General features: G+C 38.0%; 1 protein-coding gene across 2 annotated transcripts in view; it reads left to right on the top strand.

The window, feature by feature from the left end:
- LOC126368935 (galactokinase-like) overlaps nt 1-17683 on the top strand; it is a 59374-nt gene extending 41691 nt beyond the window's left edge. For both annotated transcript variants that reach the window (XM_050013182.1, XM_050013183.1), the window contains exons 6-9: nt 1057-1238; nt 13741-13856; nt 16361-16519; nt 17402-17683. In XM_050013182.1, coding sequence (XP_049869139.1) covers nt 1057-1238; nt 13741-13856; nt 16361-16519; nt 17402-17515 — 571 coding nt within the window. In that variant the 3' untranslated portion in view covers nt 17516-17683. The remainder of the gene's footprint in view (nt 1-1056; nt 1239-13740; nt 13857-16360; nt 16520-17401) is intronic.
- Nucleotides 17684-19027: the final 1344 nt, after the last annotated feature.

Raw genomic sequence — 19027 nt, 5'->3', positions numbered from 1 at the left:
AGTGGGCCGATAGTCCTTCGTATTCTGTATGTACGAGTTCGGGATATTTTAGCAGTTATTTTGCGTATCATATAACGTATTTGAGGAGCTCGGTGGCGCAGCGGTAAACGCGTTCGATCTGCGATTGTTGAAGTTAAGCAACCCTCGCAAAAGGCCGGTCATAGGATGGGTGACCACAATAAAAAAGTTTTCATCTTGAGCTCCTCCGTGCTTCGGTAGGCACGTTAAACCGTTGGTCCATCAATCTGCACTGGGCCTGCGTGATGGTTTAAGGCCCGATCTCCCTATCCATCCATAGGGAAGGCCCGTGCCCCAGCAGTGGGGACGTTAATGGGCTGATGATGATAAGGTATTTGAGTCCTAACAGGGACATGTATCTTATGGGGACTTAAGCTATTAACATGATGGACTGGCTAATCATAATAATATTTTGTTATGTTATGTTCTTCCCCACCACAATCCCCTGTCAGTCCCCACCCCCCAAATTTTTATCGTTGGGAAATGCGTTACGCATACCCCGCCGCCCAGGGGCACGACGTGGTTATGCGGGACTCCCCGGGTTGAGACCCCCGGTATACTCTCTAAAACCACACGGTGTTCCTGCCAGCAACAATTTGCGGGACACGGGAGTGCCAAGCAATCACACCTGCTTTCTTATTGCTATTTTGGTGAAGGGAGGGAGTCGCGGTAGCCCAGATGGTAGAACGCTTGCTTCTCATTTTGGGGTTGCAGGTTCGAATCCCAGCACAGGCCTAAACCAATGTATGTCGAATTTGTTTTCGAATTCATGTTTGGATCATAAATGAATATCACCTGCTCAGCGGTAAAGGAAAACATCCCGAGAAATGCATTTTCGGAGGTATGTGACCTAACACCTATATTGGGCTGGTTTTTCATTTGCGGGTTAAAGGTAAGACAGGCAGTCGCTTCTGTGAAAAATCGGTCCTGCCAAATCTTCAGGTTAGGTAAGCGGACCCTGTGAAAAATGGGACAGTGCTAGGAGATGATGATAATTTTGGTGGAGGGTAGGTGATATAAACTCATTTTTTGTTTCAGATCATTAGAATCCCGTCAGATCCCAGTAGATCTTGGCGATGCTGTGATCCTGGTGACGAACTCCAACGTCAAGCACCAGCTAACTGGCAGCGAGTATCCGCAGCGACGTGCGCAGTGCCAGGAGGCTGCCGACAGGCTGGGCTTGACCTCGCTTAGAGGGGCCAAGTTGACTGACTTGGAAGGTAGGATGAAGTTTTTTATTTCATGTACGTTGTGCTTGTGCCTAATCAACTCTTCAATCATTCAATACATCAATATTTTTTTATTGCACAAAATCATAAACACAGGACATGTACAGACGAATAACATAAGCACAATAGGCGGCCTTATTGTTAAACAGCAATTTCTGCAACAGAAAGAAGTTTATGCATTGCAGCGCGGTATGATGCAAAACTAAATAAAAAAAAAAAATTACAGTCTAATAGGGAATTCTTGTGTCAGGGTTGTACCCAAAGGCCTATGTAGCAACTATGTACTTTTTCAACAAATAGGAGCCGGGACCAATGGCTTTAGCGTGCATAGCGAGGCCGCACGGAAAGTACGGAATTATAACATTTTTCGTCAAAAAAGTGTTTCCATTCTTCAATGGCTTAATCAAAATAAAAAAAAAATATAATATTTATTTTATTACCACACACAACAATTTACATATTATTGACAAATTACATTGACAGTTCATCATCATCAGCCCATTAACGTCCCCACTGCTGGGGCACGGGCCTTCCCTATGGATGGATAGGGAGAGCGGGCCTTAAACCATCACGCGGGCCCAGTGCGGATTGATGGTTATTAACGACTGCTAATGCAGCCGGGACCAACGGCTTAACGTGCCTTCCGAAGCACGGAGGAGCTCGAGATGAAAACTTTTTTTTTTGTGGTCACCCATCCTATGACCGGCCTTTGCGAAAGTTGCTTAACTTCAACAACAATCGCAGACCGAGCGCGTTTACCGCTGCGCCCCCGAGCTCCTCAACCACATTGACAGTTCATAATATATAATTTTGATATTGGCTATTTAAAAGCAGAGGGTAACCCTGTCTCTCAAACTAGAGGACCTGTATCTTGAAAGACAGTGTTCAGTTTTTAATAGCATTGAGTGGAAATATATAATTTATATCGGACATAGTGTTCATAACAAATAAAGGTACGTAATTGGTGTAAGTTTTACTGAGTTTTAACATGTCGCTGTCTGGGAATCGCATATCGGCCCTCGTTAATTTTTACCCTATCTTAACATAACACATAGCATCACGCCTGTATCCGCGATGGGGTAGGTAGTGTACAGTATATACACACACTCCTCGCCAGCTATGCAGCTACCCTATCTGCAGTAGTTTTAGACGTTCGATATATAAAAAAAATACGATATAAAGTTTCCCTCATTCAGCGCTTATCGCTATCGACCCACCAGGGTCGATTAATTCTTTAAAATATTCTTCCTCTCAGACGACGCTCTGCATCGAGGTTCGCGCCCAACTGGGCACCCTCAGGCCTGTTATCTAAAATTTTGTACCGGGTGAGAGCCCTCAGCGCTCCCCATTTGTCCGGCCAAGTAGTTAATGCCATCTGCGGCAAATTTACAATAAGTCACGTCTAAAAAAAAGACGGTTCAAAGTGTAACTATGTTACTGAATAAATATATTTGAATTTAAATCTTAGTTTTAAAACCGCATTCCAATCCATTTGGTCTTCTGGATGTTCTGGAGGTAAGCCCGATTATACACCGGGCAGACTTCCTTATTCATTTATTGCACGTCACAAACATAAATTAAGGTGGAACATAGTAAAAAGGGTTTATAACAAACATTATAGAAGGAAAAATTTTAGGGAAGAGAGGATGGGGTAGACCTAGGATAACATTTATGAAACAAATAAAAGAGAAGGTGCAGGTCGTGTCGTATCGGGAGCTGAAGGTTTTGGCGGGAAGAAGAGAGGAATGGCGATTACTCCACCGACAAGAGCGCAGCTCTTAAATAGAGAGAGACAGTAACAAGGTACATGTGACGCCCTGCAAGGGCACGGCAATATAAAAGAGGCGACACTAGGTGCCTTATTGTAATAATATTATAATATCTTACTAAATATTAATTAGGTACAAAATTATATAATACAGCTGTTTAGAATACCACACGTGTAAAACTTAATAACAAGATTAAAAAAAACTTAATAAAAATCTACTTACTTACCTTATACTAAGTACTTATATAAGTAGTGGTTCATGACACGCACGAGTTGTAAACTCAAACACGTGTTCTCCACGTCATTACGTGTACCTGTACGTGTAGGGTTGCAATTAGATTTTCTGCACACGATGTAGTTCAACTCAAACATAGAGCTCAACTATTTTTTTCTAGCCATGTACTATCGGACTGATCGAGGAGATGAGTGAAACCAGTGAATGCTAGTTTAAGACTGATCATATATTTGTTATTAAGTATAAAAGATTACAGTGTTTTTTTTTTATTATTTATTTATTTATTATGGACAACTTACAAGCTACACTCTGCACATGCAAAGTTACAGACAATAAAAAAAAGATTAAGAGCTAGCTCAATTAAATATAATATTTATTTTATTAGCACACACAGGGTAATCAGGGTTACTATTGCGCCGCCAAAGTAAGTAGTAACCGGGACCAACGGCTTAACGTGCCTTCCGAAGCACAGATCATTTTTCTTTCGGATAATCAGTTTGTACCTTATACAAAGTAGGTATAAGTTATATCACTACACTACACAGCGGCACTGTCAAACACGCTTAATTTTAATGTTCCGTAGATTTCTTATCAAAAAATAATTGTCAGAAGTCAATTTTGAATAGATTTTTTTTAGATATAGTTTATTGACGTATAACGAGGGACTTTTTAGGCTACGTTTCCCAAAAAAAAATATTTTAGGGAAACGTAGAAAACCTTAAAAATAGGGAAAGAAAACATGTAGAAGTGTGTATACTGAGTGGCTTCGCTGGGGAGTGCTTATGTTCTGCAGCGGGGCCGCTTAAATTCGTCGTTTTCTTTATTACTAGCACGCATATATAAAATCTTTTCACGGATACTATGTACGTAGTAGATACGTACATTAAACTATATCGTTTTCAACTCAATTGGAAGTGGGGGTCCACGACAGAGCATCACACCTAATTTCGTGGATAACAGACATATGCATCTTTTATCTATGCTTTGGGTATTTTTTTTTTTTTTTTTTTTTTTTTTTTTTTTTTTTTGACTTGACTTATTGTAGATTTGCCGCAGATGGCTTTGCCGGTTATTAACTACTTGGCCGGACAAATGGGGAGCGCTGAAGGCTCTCACCCGGGGTGCTTTGGGTATAAATGATGATCATTTTTATAACACCCAGGCACAATACATCTTCTACCCATTATTATTCTGATCAAAATAAAGAGAAGCAACATAGGTAGCAATATAATTCCACTTGCTTTCTTCATTGAATAACCTAAATAATCAATACGAAGTGATGTTTTGTGGTTAATGATCGCAGTAAGTTAGTCGGAAAACATTCGCGACAGTGTTATTATATTGGAATATTCAATAAACAAAGTGTACCTATCTATGTTCCCTTCGTGCCAACAAGCCGCTTCATAACTCGAAAGTTAATGCGGACTTTTGCGTTAATTCGTTTGGGGTTCGGAGTAGAAGTCTGTTCCGCGTGTGGGGGCTTAGGTTTCATCATTCATCGTCATCGCCTTTCATCATTTCATTAATCATCAAACCCATCAACCCTGGTGTCAGGGTTACTATTGCGCCGCCAAAGTAAGTGGTAACGGGACCAACGGCTTAACGTGCCTTCTGAAGCACGAATCATCTTACTTTCGGACAATCAGGTGATCAGCCTATAATGTCCTATCCAAACTAGGGATCACGAAGTGATTTTTGTGATGTGTCCCCACCGGGAATTGAACCTGGGATCTCCGGATCATGAGCCCAACGCTCAAACCACTGCACCACGGAGGCCGTAATAACATAATCCAATAATATATAAAGTCATACGAGGGTAGGGAGATACCGTTTCGTGCATTGAAGGCGTCTACGAAACTTGTAAGTACCTTACATAATTTGTTGTTTAAAATATCAATAAATTCTGATTTCTAACAAATTCTTTTCGGCAATAAATGTATTATTTATTACTTATTTTAAATAGAGATTATGATGGATCAGACAAAGCGTCGGCGAGGCTAGACAGAGGAATCATTTGCAAAGTTAATAACTAATCCTTATCTGAAAATTGGATCTAATACTTGTAGGAGGGCGTATCTATTTTTATAAATAAAAACAATAAGATAAAAAGACGCAATTAGCCCGATTATAATAGAGAGCAGGCTTACTTTTATAAGATGTCATCATCACCAGCCCATTAACGTCCCCACTGCTGGGGCACGGGCCTTCCCTATGGATGGATAGGGAGATCGGGCCTTCAACCAGCACGCGGGCCCAGTGCGGTTTGGTGGTTATTAACGATTGCTAATGCAGCCGGGACCAACGGCTTAACGTGCCTTCCGAAGCACGGAGGAGCTGGAGATGAATTTTTTTTTGTGGTCACCCATCCTATGACCGGCCTTTACGAAGTTGCTTAACTTCAACAATCGCAGACCGAGCGCGTTTACCGCTGCGTCATCGAGCTCATCAAGATTTATAGATTTATGTTTGTTTGTTTTATAGGTATAATTCTTGCCTACCTAGTATAATGATAATTGCTAACATAGTTTTAAGGGTATTGTTACTAACACTCTATGGACTTAAGTTGTCTGAAAATAAACATTTTTTTTATTTTTTATAAGATGTATTTATTTCTATTATTGTTTCTCATTTTGAGGTCCCATATTGGATTCCAGCATGGGCCTAAACCAATAATTTTAAAATTCATATTTGGATTATATGTGTATATGTACATCGCAAGGAAATCCATATTCTCGAGAAACGTGTTTCGGAGGTATGTGACGTAAACTGTATTGGGCTGGGACCTAACCTATAAGGGAAAACTTCTTCGTAGGTTAGCAGGTCAGACGGCAGTCGCTTCTGTGAAAAAGTGGACCTGCCAATTTTTAGGTTAGGTACGCGGACATTGATATAATATTGCCGGATATTTAGATAATCACTTTTTTGGAAAAAAAAAAACAGAAGTAAATACACAAAATGCAAATGTTGTCGAAGAAAACTACGAAAATTGCTAATTACAAAAAAAAAACTCCTTTTTTGACGTGATTTATTATAGATTTGCTGCAGATGGCATTAACTACTTGGCCGGACCAATGGGGAGCGCTGAAGGCTCTCACCCGGTATACAAAAACAATGCTCCAATGCATAAACTTTTTTCACCCTAAGGTTACCTGGCAAAAAGTGCTGTTTAGCAATAAGGCCGCCTATTGTGCTTATGTTTTTATTGATATGTTTATGTCCTTTTTATATGTCGTCGTGCAATAAAGTATTATTGATTGATTGAGAAAAAAACACAATTATTGTGAGTAGGTACCATTTTCGTAAAACATAAGACGTGCTTTATCTAAGTTGCGTTGCTAAGCTGCGTTCTAAGTCTGTTATGTATTGTAACCTAACTTTTATATTTCTACATGAATTATGTACTTAATGTACCTAGATAGTAGGTACTTTACAAAAAAGTGTTAGTTTCTTTCGAAGGTCTGAACCGTCCGAGGAGTTGGCGACACAAATAGATATCCTTGGATACGCATCATTAAATAGCCATTTGAGCAAAAACGGTCTCTACTTTGTCCAACCCTAGGTTATTGTCTAGAGTAAGATCTACTTGGCTTGGGTTAGGTCTTTTCAAATTTTCAAAATCCTCTTTGGTCGATTAATTCTTTTCAATATTAGCCTCTCAGACGACGCTCAGAGCCGAGGTTCGCGCCCAACTGGGCACCCTCAGGCCTGTTGTCTTAAATTTTGCATCGGGTGAGAGTCCTTAGCCAATTTGTCCGTCCTAGTAGTTAATGCCATTTGCGGCAAATCTACAATAATTGAATTGTAGCGTGGACAGCGATTCCCGGAACGGCGACTGCTTGACATCACATCTGTCATTTACATGTACAGTTCAAAACACAATTTTAATCACGCTACATACAATATTTTTTTTCCACTGAAATAATTGCATTTTTGGTTCATTTTTGTTTCATAATATTGAAAACCTTCCAGCCTGTTTTATAAATGCAGTAATCTTATGGGATTAAATATGTGATACAAAGCTACTAGGTATATATACTTACATCTTATCTCGATATTTTTTTTAATATATACTTATATCTTTTCGGATGGCTGGTTACTGGCACCTACTCTCAATTATCAATACAATCTTGTCTAATCTAGCCTACAAGATCCGACTGCTGAGCAAAGGCCTCCTCTTCCTCTTCCCATCATCGCGATCCTGAGCGCATTCCAGCCAGTCCCTCCGGCAAGCGTCCATGTCGTTGCGCCATCATAAGACACAACGCGTGACGATCCGTGCGTACCGCTCAGCGTGCATGCGACAAGCATGTCCGGCCCAACCTCATTTAAGTCTGTCATCAATACAATACAAAGTGCTTATTGGATACTGAAGAAACACATTATTTAAACAATCTCAGAGTAATAGTTGTTACAAAAGCGGCCTTATTGCGTAGCTAGAACTTTATGCTGTTAGGTATAGGATATAATTAAGTTTATCAATTAATATATAAATGATAGTTTTAGTAGCAGCAATGATGGATGATGATGTGATAACTTTTAAGAACCGATGTGGAGAGGTTTAAATTAATAAAACACATTGTCATCAATAGACTCTTATTTATATATATAACGTTTATATTTTTAATAATTCTAGAACAGGCGCACACACATAAGCTTCGACGTCCTTTCGTGTTCTTCTCGTACACTGTGTGGCGTATTCTCATTATCTCTCTAGTACTCGAAGAACCTATGAACTCTGCAGCGGGTTCGCTGGGAGAGCATCACCTCGTCAATTACTTATAAACGTAAAAATAGATGAATCCCACCTGATGTACTTTCAAGCAGCCGTAGCTTTACCGTACTTGTTAGGCGCTTGCTGCTATAGGTCCACTCCGGCCTGCTATCGCTTCAACATCATCCTGCGCCCACGTGGTTACTCTCAGGCATTGCCTAAATTCTTATCCCAGACTAAGACTTTTCACCTCATCACCTCAGCATACAAGTAAGTTCGCACTCAGTTGGATCATGAGCAATCTTGGTGGCTTTTAACAGATCAATAGCAACTTCTGTTCCCAGGGAAGAGTGACACTCTTTATGATACATAACGATGATAAGCAGCAATGATTCGATTATTTCGATTATTCGAGTATTTTTATGTAAAAATAAATAAAGTGGATACCTAGGTATTTACATATATTTTAATAGCAAAGGTAAGTATAGCCGAATTACCTTATTGACAAACCTTTCCTTCAACTCTGAAATTGGTAAACGGATGCATTCGTTGTCTTCCAACTTTTTGAAAATCTGGTGACTTTCACATCAGAGAGTAACGTTCAATGAATTTCGTCCAACCTTAGCATATAGGTAACTCGACCAGTCCAGTATCGACCATTCTTTTTCTTGATTATTTGGCACAATTTATCAACGAATAATTCCAAACACTGATAACCACACAATAGGAGTACTTTGTTTCATCCTTGTTTCACAATTTTTTGATACTTTTATTGAATTTTTACAATGAAATTGAAATTTATTCTATAAAAATAACAATAGACATGACAAATGCTTGACATGACAGGAACATTATTTATTATTTGTAATTTTATTACTTATAATATACTAAACAGTCAAAACATACATACCAAAAACTGTAAATTAGATTGAAAGAAGATTACATGCTATGATAATTTATTAAAATTGTTAAATTTTATTTGATCCTAACTAATAAATAGAACAGAATAAATTCGAATGTGAGTTTGATTGTGTGTTACGTTACAGCACAGCAATAACTAATAAAATAGTACTACCTATAGAAAACACTCTCCACGCGTTTGGAGCCAGGGACAAATATTTTAGGTACTTATTAGGTATTACTTATCTAAATCAAAATTCATATTATATTATTCAGGCAACGGGTTTAATGATTATAATCATGGTACCTACTTAAACATAATAGTTATGTTTGGTATTCTTGTAACACCTGTTTTTAGACTTCCGACAAGGCTGAATCGCATGCGAGTTTTTTTTTTTGACGTGACTTATTGTAGATTTGCCGCAGATGGCATTAACTACTTGGCCGGACAAATGGGGAGCGCTGAAGGCTCTCACCCGGTAATCGCATGCGAGTGTGTGCCTCCGCGCTTGGAAAAAGTTGTGTCAAATTAACATTTATCGAATGACGATGGCAACTTAAAAAAGATTAAGATGACCAAAGACTAGGCTGTATGGGTTAAGCTCCCTTTGCATGCCTTATTTTTAAAGTGGTGTGCCACGTCAATGATGTTGAAATGATGTTAAAATCTTTTGGTGAGTTTTTTTGTGATTATTATCTCTGAACTTTGGCTAAAATAAGTTCCACATGTGGCTTAATCTCACTATCTTTCTTTCAGTGTAAAACCCTCAGAATAATAATAACTGTAAAACCACCTAAAAATCATTGGCTTAGTACATTGACTATCGATTATGCTGTTATACCGTCACACGTAATGTGGTTTACCTATGTTTCCGCGTCTTAACGGGGTAGGCAGACCTGTAATATGTCGTTTTGTTGCAGGGTTCAAAGTCCAACTTGGATGTCTATCTTCAAGGGCTACCTGGGGAGTTCCCCATTAAGATAATGTTGTGCTTACACTCGGAGTAATTGTCTTCTACATCTACATCATGCTTTTCGTATAGAACCTGCTATCCAGCGGTTTGCTTCATGATTTTGCCTAAGACCTGCCGTCCAGGCACTTAATATATCACTTTTTGGGTGAAACTTTAGCGTTTAAGTGGTTTGACTAAGCTTTGCTTGATTGTAATAACAGGATTATTCCTAAATTTGTGTTATCATGAAATAACCTAGACATGCTAAACTCTTTGCTGTATAAGAAGAAGTAATGTTAATATACATTTTTTAAAAGTGAAATTTTTAATTCCATCCCCTTTGCTTTGCTACTCTCTATTTTTTTGCACTCTATTAAGATCCCTTTTATTCTCTGAGTTCGGCAACTAACACCTATGCCCTGGGACCAACCCTTTCTCAATGCCCTGCCGACGGCGTCCTAGAGGTAGGGTGGGCTCATCCCCACACAGAGGCTACGCAGGAAGTTTCATCCTTCGAAATATCCATTGCAAGATTTTTAAAGCAGAATTTAACTTAACGAGGCCTATGTTTGCGCCAGCCTGTATTTACATGATAAATGTACTTAATTTTTTTTTTCAATATTCTACCCCTTCGAGGATACAGACGTGATGCTATGTTATGTCCTTTATTCCCTGTAGTTCTAACTGATCAGTTCTACCGTAGAACTATTGTATTATTTCACAATATAAAGAAGGTATAGGTCTTTTTAAAACAATGTTTATAAAAATATATTGTTATATCAAAATGGAGTTTCCTATAATTATTATGTTTCTTAAAAGGTAAGTAGCTAGGAAAATAATAAGAGGAAAATTAATTGTAAGTATTTGTCTATTTAAACCAAATCATAAATAAAAAGAATAGGTCTAATACTACTACTTATATAAAAACAACGAACTGAAAAGTATAAGAAAACAGCAAAACAGTTTTTACCATAACTGTACAATAACGTCAAAACTCGCTCGACGTAAAGGGAAAATAAGGCCACTCGCCGTAAAGAGAGTCGCCGTAGCGCGGGTCGCCGTTCGGAAAGTCGCTGTCAACGCTACAATTCCAATAATTCACGTCAAAAAGAATTCGAATTACCTGTAATCTATACTTATAATAAATCTGTAGAGAGGTCAATTCTGTACATTAAATATTTTTTCAAAATAACTATCAGGGGGTGATAAGTGGTCGATACTGATGCCAAAAATGCAATCAGTAAAATTTTTGTCTGTCTGTCTGTCTGTCTGTCTGTCTGTATGTTCCTTATAGAAACAAAAACTACTGGACGGATTTTAATGAAACTTGGTACAATTATTCTTCACACTCCTGGACAGGTTATAGTATACTTTTCATCACGCTACAATCAATAGGAGCAGAGTAGTGAAGGGAAATCCTTTTGTATGAAAAATCTAAACCACTCAAGTTAGACGTTTGAAATTTGGCATGCAGGTACCTTAGATACCGTAGAGGTGCACTAAGAAAGGAATTCCCGAAATTCCTACGGGAACGGGAATTAGCGGGAAAATCCTTTTGTATGAAAAATCTAAACCACTCAAGTTAGACGTTTGAAATTTGGCATGCAGATACCTTAGGTACCGTAGAGGTGCACTAAGAAAGGAATTCCCGAAATTCCCACGAAAATGGGAATTAGCGGGAAAATCCTTTTGTATGAAAAATCTAAACCACTCAAGTAAGACGTTTGAAATTTGTCATGCAGGTACCTTTGGTACCGTAGAGGTGCATTAAGAAAGGAATTCCCGAAATTCCCACGAGAACGGGAATTAGCGGGAAAATCCTTTTGTATGAAAAATCTAAACCATTCAAGTTAGATGTTTGAAATTTGTCAAGCAGGTACCTTAAATACCGTAGAGGTGTACTAAGAAAGGAATTCCCGAAATTCCCACGGGAACGGGAATTAGCGGGAAAATCCTTTTGTATGAAAAATCTAAACCACTCAAGTTAGACGTTTGAAATTTGGCATGCAGGTACCATAGGTACCGTAGAGGTGCACTAAGAAAGGAATTCCCAAAATTCTCACGGGAACGGGAATTAGCGGGAAAATCCTTATGTATGAAAAATTTAAACCATTCAAGTTAGATGTTTGAAATTTGTCATGCAGGTACCTTAGATACCGTAGAGGTGTACTAAGAAAGTACTTTCCGAAATTCCCACGGGAACGGGAATTAGCGGGAAAATCCTTTTGTATGAAAAATCTAAACCACTCAAGTTAGACGTTTGAAATTTGGCATGCAGGTACCTTAGGTACCGTAGAGGTGCACTAAGAAAGGAATTCCCGAAATTCCCACGGGAACGGGAATTAGCGGGAAAATCCTTTTGTATGAAAAATCTAAACCACTCAAGTTAGACGTGTGAAATTTGGCATGCAGGTACTTTAATAAACTTAAAGCTTAGTTGCAACAGAATATTACTAAATTCCCACGGGAACGGTAGTTAGCGGGAAAAAAACATTTGTATGAAAAAATCAAATCTAAATAAAAGGAGAAACTGACTGACTCAGTGACTGACATATCAACGCATAGCCTGAACGGCTAAACGTAGGCATTTGAAATTTGGAAGGGACACAGCTTAGGTACCGTAGAGGTGCACTAAGAAAGGAATTCCCGGAATTCCCACGGGAACGGAAATTAGCGGGAAAATCCTTTTGTATGAAAAATCTAAACCGCTTAAGTTAGACGCTTGAAATTTGGCATGCAGGTACCTTAGTTAACTTAAAGCTTAGTTGCAACAGGATATTGCAAAATTCCCACGGAAACGGGAGTTAGCGGGAAAAAAACATTTGTATGAAAAAATCGAAACCGCGTAAGATAGATGTTTTCAATTCAATTCAATTAAATTATTTATTGCATTCCATGTAGTACAATGGGGTGTTACATAGGCATAGGAACTAAAACATGGACCCTGTAGGGCACAGCAACGTTGAAGGGAAGAGAGGAAGTGTGTATTAAAATTAAAACTCAATGAACAATCAATTAAAAAAAAATCAATTCAATCTAGCATGCATGCATACCTTAGTAAATATAAAGTTTATTTTTGGCTGTATTTTGAAAAATGGGAGTTATTGGGAAAAAAATTGTATGAAAAAATCTAAACTGCATAAGTATGCACTCCCACACACACAAAGATCTCTCTCTTATATAACACGCCACGCGGACGAAGTCGCGGGCAAAAGCTAGTGTTAAATAAACACTTACTTTCCTCCAAGGTACCTACCTGATTTGCTCCGATAAGATAAATTAATTTCTCTTAAGTGTTCTGTAGTTTTGGCTCGACCATTTTTATTTTTTATTTTTTTTTATTTTATTTATTTGGGAAATTTACAGCGTCTTAATAGTATTAATAAAACTTAAGTATATAAATTGGAAGGCCATTACAAACTTCCACATACAATTATAAATGTAAACAGTTTTAGCAAAGAACAGAATATGCGCCGTATATCGATGCATCAGTATACATAAATTATGAAAAAAATATTTTAGACGGCAATACGGCTCACCATCTATCACGTTGCTCCAACAGAAAGCTCGGTGAGGTGTGGGTACTTATTACTTGACTCATTGGCATCGTTATCTCCCTAGCGTTATTTCGTTTTTCACAGGGTCCGCTAACCTAACCTGATGATTTAACAGGACCGTTTTTTTACAGAAGCGACTGCCTGTCTAACCTTCTAATCCGCGAAGGGAAAACCAGCCCAATACAGGTTAGGTCACATACACCGAAATGCATTTCTCGGGAATGTGGGTTTCCTCACGATGTTTTCCTTCACCGCTGAGCACGTGATAGTCATTTATGATCCAAATATGAATTCGAAAACAAATTCGAAATTCGTAAGCTTAAGTTGTGTTATACTGTTAATATTTATATGAAATCTTCTTTTGTACAGAGCTGAGAAATCAGAAGTGCGACAAGCTGGTGGTGATGCGAGCTGAACACGTGATCAGAGAAATCCAGAGGACTGAGGAGGTGGCGCTGCTACTACCGCAAAAAGATCTACATAAAGTAAGTACAATCTGTTGTGTACGGCTTGTGTGGTCCAGTGGTTTGAGCGTTAGGTCCCAGGTTCAAGTTTCGGTGGGGACATATCACAAAAATCACTTTGCGATCCCTGGTTTGGTTAGGACATTACAGGCTGATTACCTAATTGTCCGAAAGTAAGATGATCGGTGCGTCGGAAGGCACGTTAAGCCGTAGGTCCCGGTTATTACTTACTGATGTAAATTAGTATTCGTTACATGACAAACAGGTGCGTTTAGTGGCTCAATAATGTGGGACTGAATTAAAAGCTTGGCAAATCAGTTCCACACAGTTCATTATTTTTTGTCACATTCACAATTATAATCGTTAACCGGAAAAAAAGTGAAAGTCAAGAATATTGCCATAGACAAAAAAAATCATAGACCTCTTTCTTCAGGTATACATTCGTTTCGTGAAATTTTAAAATCCTACTATAAGAACCATAACACCAAGGTCGATAAAACCGGTTATTGATCTCACAACCCTAAGAAGAACAGAAACTTCAATTAGGCCTGAGGGACTATAAATGATGAATCAATTTATTAATTTAATAGTTTACTGTACCCAGGACAAACCTAATTGCAACTTGATAACAAGAAGATAGTTAGACAAAGGCGCAACTTATAATATACATAGTTAGTATGCCCGAGAGATTTGCGTATGTCGAAACACTATTCAGTATTCAAAATATAATTACCTATTCAGTAGCTATAATTATTCATATGTAGTTACAATTTTAATCGTCAATTATTAAATAAAATATTATTTATCGAACGTATTATCCGCCTATTACTGCAGCTTTTAAATCTGTGTAGACAAGGAAAAGTACGTATAGCTACAGAGAAAAACTTTAGCATAAGGCACTAAAAATAGACTACACATTAAAAATATAACAGAATAAGTAAAAATGTAATACCATTGTAATTCGGCTGCCTAATACAGTATTCGATAAACATCTAAATAACAATAAGTACCCGACAACATTATAAAAGTAAACAATATGTGTGGTCACGTAGGTGCTTATGATTATTGAAATATTTGAATGAAAAAACAAATAAACACAGAACAGGGGGGTTAAAATGGCCACATTGAAGCAATTCATTTAAGAAAGAAATATTATATTAGGCCGATAGTGATAAGCATTGAACGAGGGAAATCGTCGACCATGGTGGTTGATGTCGGGGTCCTGAAGTGTTTGTTGTCGCGAGCTGATTGTCGCCTCTATGTGACTAGGGTAATCGGGTCGTCAAGATCGGGTAATCGGGTCGTCAAGATCGTATTAGATCGTATATTTGGGCTCCGTTTCTCTGAAGCAGTAGTAAGTGATTGATTTGTAGAATAGTCGTGGTGCAAAATCTGAATTCTACTTTTCAATAAGAATTGAGCTTTATGTTATGATAGTGGGCACAGTTTTTCGCATTTACACTTTAAGGTGGTTCATTATGCGTCCTGGTGGGTTAAAAATGGCCATATCGAAGCAATTCATCTAAGAAAGCAATATTGCTATTTGACATTTGTTTACATTGCGCACTTAGTTTTATAAGCGCAAATTGCAACATTGCTTTCTTACATGAATTGCTTCGATGTAGCCATTTTAACCCCCCAGTTACTTACAAGAAAAAACAAAAAACCAAAAGTTATTTTTATTTTAGTTTTAGTGATTGGGAATAATTTATTTTGTACCTGCGAATATGCAAGTGACAGAATAATATGTCTGGTACATATACTTAAAACGAATGGTATTATTCTTACTATTTAGCTGGTTATAAGTTGGGTGTACGGGAAAACGACTTTGGATTTCAACAATTTTGTTTCGTGGCGGACGCTGATATAAAAAAAATAGGTAGCTAGTGTAAATATGATCAAATCTTTCTAATTTTTCTATTTGATTTGTTTATGACGTCACATCAAGTATTCTAAACAAATCCTATAGAAAATTTTCGTTGTTACGTTTTGTAAATAGTCGATAATAGGTAGGGTGTGAAACGTGGACGCTGACTCAGAAAGACAGAGAGAGACTCGACGCTTTTGAAATGTGGTGTTGGAGGAGGATGGAAAGAATAAGTTCGACTGAAAGAGTTACTAATGAGGATGCTAGTAAGAGTAAGGGAAAAAAGGCAAATATTGAGAGTTATTGTGGACAGAAGAGGCAAGATGATTGGACACTTAATAAGACACGACGAATTTATTAAAAACATCATAGAAGGGAAGCTGTAAGGAAAGAGAGGAAGGGGAAGACCAAGAAGTGCTTACATGGAACAGTTTAAAGAGAAGGCGAACGTCGTGTCTTATAAAGAAGTGAAGGAATTGGTCTTAGATAGACAAGAATGGAGAATGCTACACCGACAAGAGCGTGACCCTTAAATTAGTTATGAGGTTTCAAATAATCGTAGTAAGCGAAATTCCATGGTCTGTCTACCCCGACGTGATCTTGTGTCTGTGTATGTGTGTTGAGGTTGTCAATTTAAGCTCTTATCTTCTCCCCACAGGTGGGCAAGTTGCTGTACGAGTCCCACGAGTCCTCTAGCCATCTAATGGAGATATCATGCCCAGAGCTGGACCAGCTGGTGGACATCCTGCGAGGCGCACCAGGAGTATATGGGGCTAGGATGACTGGCGGCGGTTTTGGGGGCTGTGTCGTTGCTTTGGTAAGCAAAACAGCTTCTGCTTCTTTCATTTTTTGAAACGACTTATTAGAGATTTTCTGCATATACAAATACAAAAATGTTTGTTCATAATTAGTTTTTTACAAATGTTTACTGGAGTTTTCTTTAAAGCAACAAAGTGTCAGGAAAACTTCGCTCTTCCCAAATATACAGAGTGTTAGTGACGTTGTAACGAATACTGAGGGGGTGATTCCGAACATGATTCTGTGTCAATATTAAGTGGAATTTTCCGTCGCAAAATTCATGCATTTTTTGTGTTATATTTTTTGTAAATTATTTTCAATTCTATACTTTTGCGACAAAAAAATCCACTTGATATCAACTCAGAATCTTGGCCTGAATCATCCTTCAAAGTTTTCGTTACGATGTCACTAACATCCTGAATAGGTGAGGCATGTATGTATGAAATATGAGATTTTATTCCATGTATAGTTTGTGTGTGTTTGTGTTGGTGCGCTAACTACTTGCCTGGAGATTAACACGTTTAAGGTTGGGACTTCTATAGCCGATATACTTACTTACATAGACATTAGTGAGAGGCGGAGGGTGTCCGTTCTGTTTTTATTCTATGGTTGCAGTGCGTAGTCACGGGATGACCGGCATTAATAAATCTAATGTAGTATGTGTAATGTGCGTGTACTTTCTCTCAGACGACGCTCTGAGCCGATGTTCGCGCCCAACTGGGCATCCTCAGGCCTGTTGTCTGTAACGTTGTACCGGGTGAGAGCCTTTAGCGCTCCCTATTTGTGCGGCCAAGTAGTTAATGCCATCTGCGGCAAATCTACAATAAGACTAGTCAAAAAAAAAAATGTAATGTGCGTGAATCTTAAAAAATTGTCTTGCTATTAAATTGTTGCTTCACAGGTGAAGAAAGACGAGGTAGAAAACTTGAAGAGAAGAATTCTGGCACAATACAAGGGGAATCCAACTTTCTTCGTCTGCCAACCCAGCGATGGAGCTAGGGTGCTACAAGTATAAAGTATATCAGCTGTTCAGTACAGCTAGTTCGTGGAAGAGCCGTCAACGTCGAACTCTTGACATCAAAGAAAAATATCAAACTAGTTTACTTTTGTACAGGGGTCAACTGTGAGGAGGATTGTTTGAATATATTTTGTAAGTATATTGTTTCCTTTATTATTATTTTTATTGTGCTGTGTTTTTCCCTATTATTATTATTAGTAAAATTATTATTTCAGCTGTAAGATTTGTTTTTGTAAAATACTTGTAAAAAGTAACTGTTTTGTTTATGGTGTAAATAAATGTTTGATTGATAATAATAATAAAAAAAAAACGTTAAACGTTGTTCTTTGAAAGTAGTTTTAGGTTACGTTCGGTCCATTCCATACATGCCTTACGATAATGACTGACTGAATGACTTATTAAGGAGATCATCGGCTTTCCATACTTTGGCCGGCCCAAATTTGAAAGTGCCGGCCAGAGAAAAAAATGTGACAAACCTTTCGAGTAGATTGCTTTGAACATTTTTTACTATGACACCGAACGTGTATGACCAATAGTTTGGCTTTAATTGGATTTTAAAAATCTCGATTTTTCATACATTTTGTAAAAAAAAGAATATGTCCCTTGGCGAAAAGAGTGATACAGGCGTATTACAAAGGACGGTTAGAACAATTATTACTATGGCGCCAAACTTCTTTGACCATTATTTTGACGTAATAATAAATGCTTAGACGGATAAGATCTAACGGAATATAGCAAAATTATTTTTTGGCCGGCACTTTGACTTCTGGGCCGAAATCCGATGATCTCCATTGGGTTAATTGCAGCTTAAAACACAATAGGTATGGGACAGAAAATAATTAAAAAAAAACCGACTGGAAGGAAATTCTACTAGACATCAACTCAGAACTCTCTCGGATCTATGGTCTGAATCATCCCCTAAAGTTTTCATTACGGCTGGTTAGCCTACGACAACACGGATACTTTTAAAGACAAACTCAATAAGTTTGGCATAAGTAAACTCTATCTTGCAGATGGATACGTTTACAGCGTAAAAGAATATTTAAGTAGACTACAAATAACAAATAAAAAAATTAAAGCATGTATTATGTTGAATATTTGTAAAATTAATGTCATTACTTGTCACTGTTAAAAAAAAAAAAACTGTGTGTATGCCTGCAAAAGTAGTATTTGGTGATGCTCAACTGTTTGTAACCAATGAAATTTGCTGTTTGTAAAAAAATGCATATTTGTAAATGTATTTGTATGAACTTAAATAACATGCATAGTTGCATACACATAAACAGCCTATATACGTCCCACTGCTGGGCACAGGCCTCCCCTCAATTAACCGGAGGGGGTATAGAGCATACTCCACCACGCTGCTCCACTGTGGGTTGGTGGGGGTGTTTTAACGTGCCTTACTAAGCACGGAATGCACGGAATCTTATTTTTTCGGGTACTCAGGTGATTCAAGTCTGCTATGTCTTTACTAAACAAAAGATAGTCTTAGAAAGTGATTTCGACAAT

The sequence above is a fragment of the Pectinophora gossypiella genome, chromosome 8 (assembly GCF_024362695.1).
Source record: "Pectinophora gossypiella chromosome 8, ilPecGoss1.1, whole genome shotgun sequence".
Lineage (NCBI taxonomy): Eukaryota > Metazoa > Arthropoda > Insecta > Lepidoptera > Gelechiidae > Pectinophora > Pectinophora gossypiella.
This window is presented reverse-complemented; position numbering and strand designations above follow the sequence as displayed.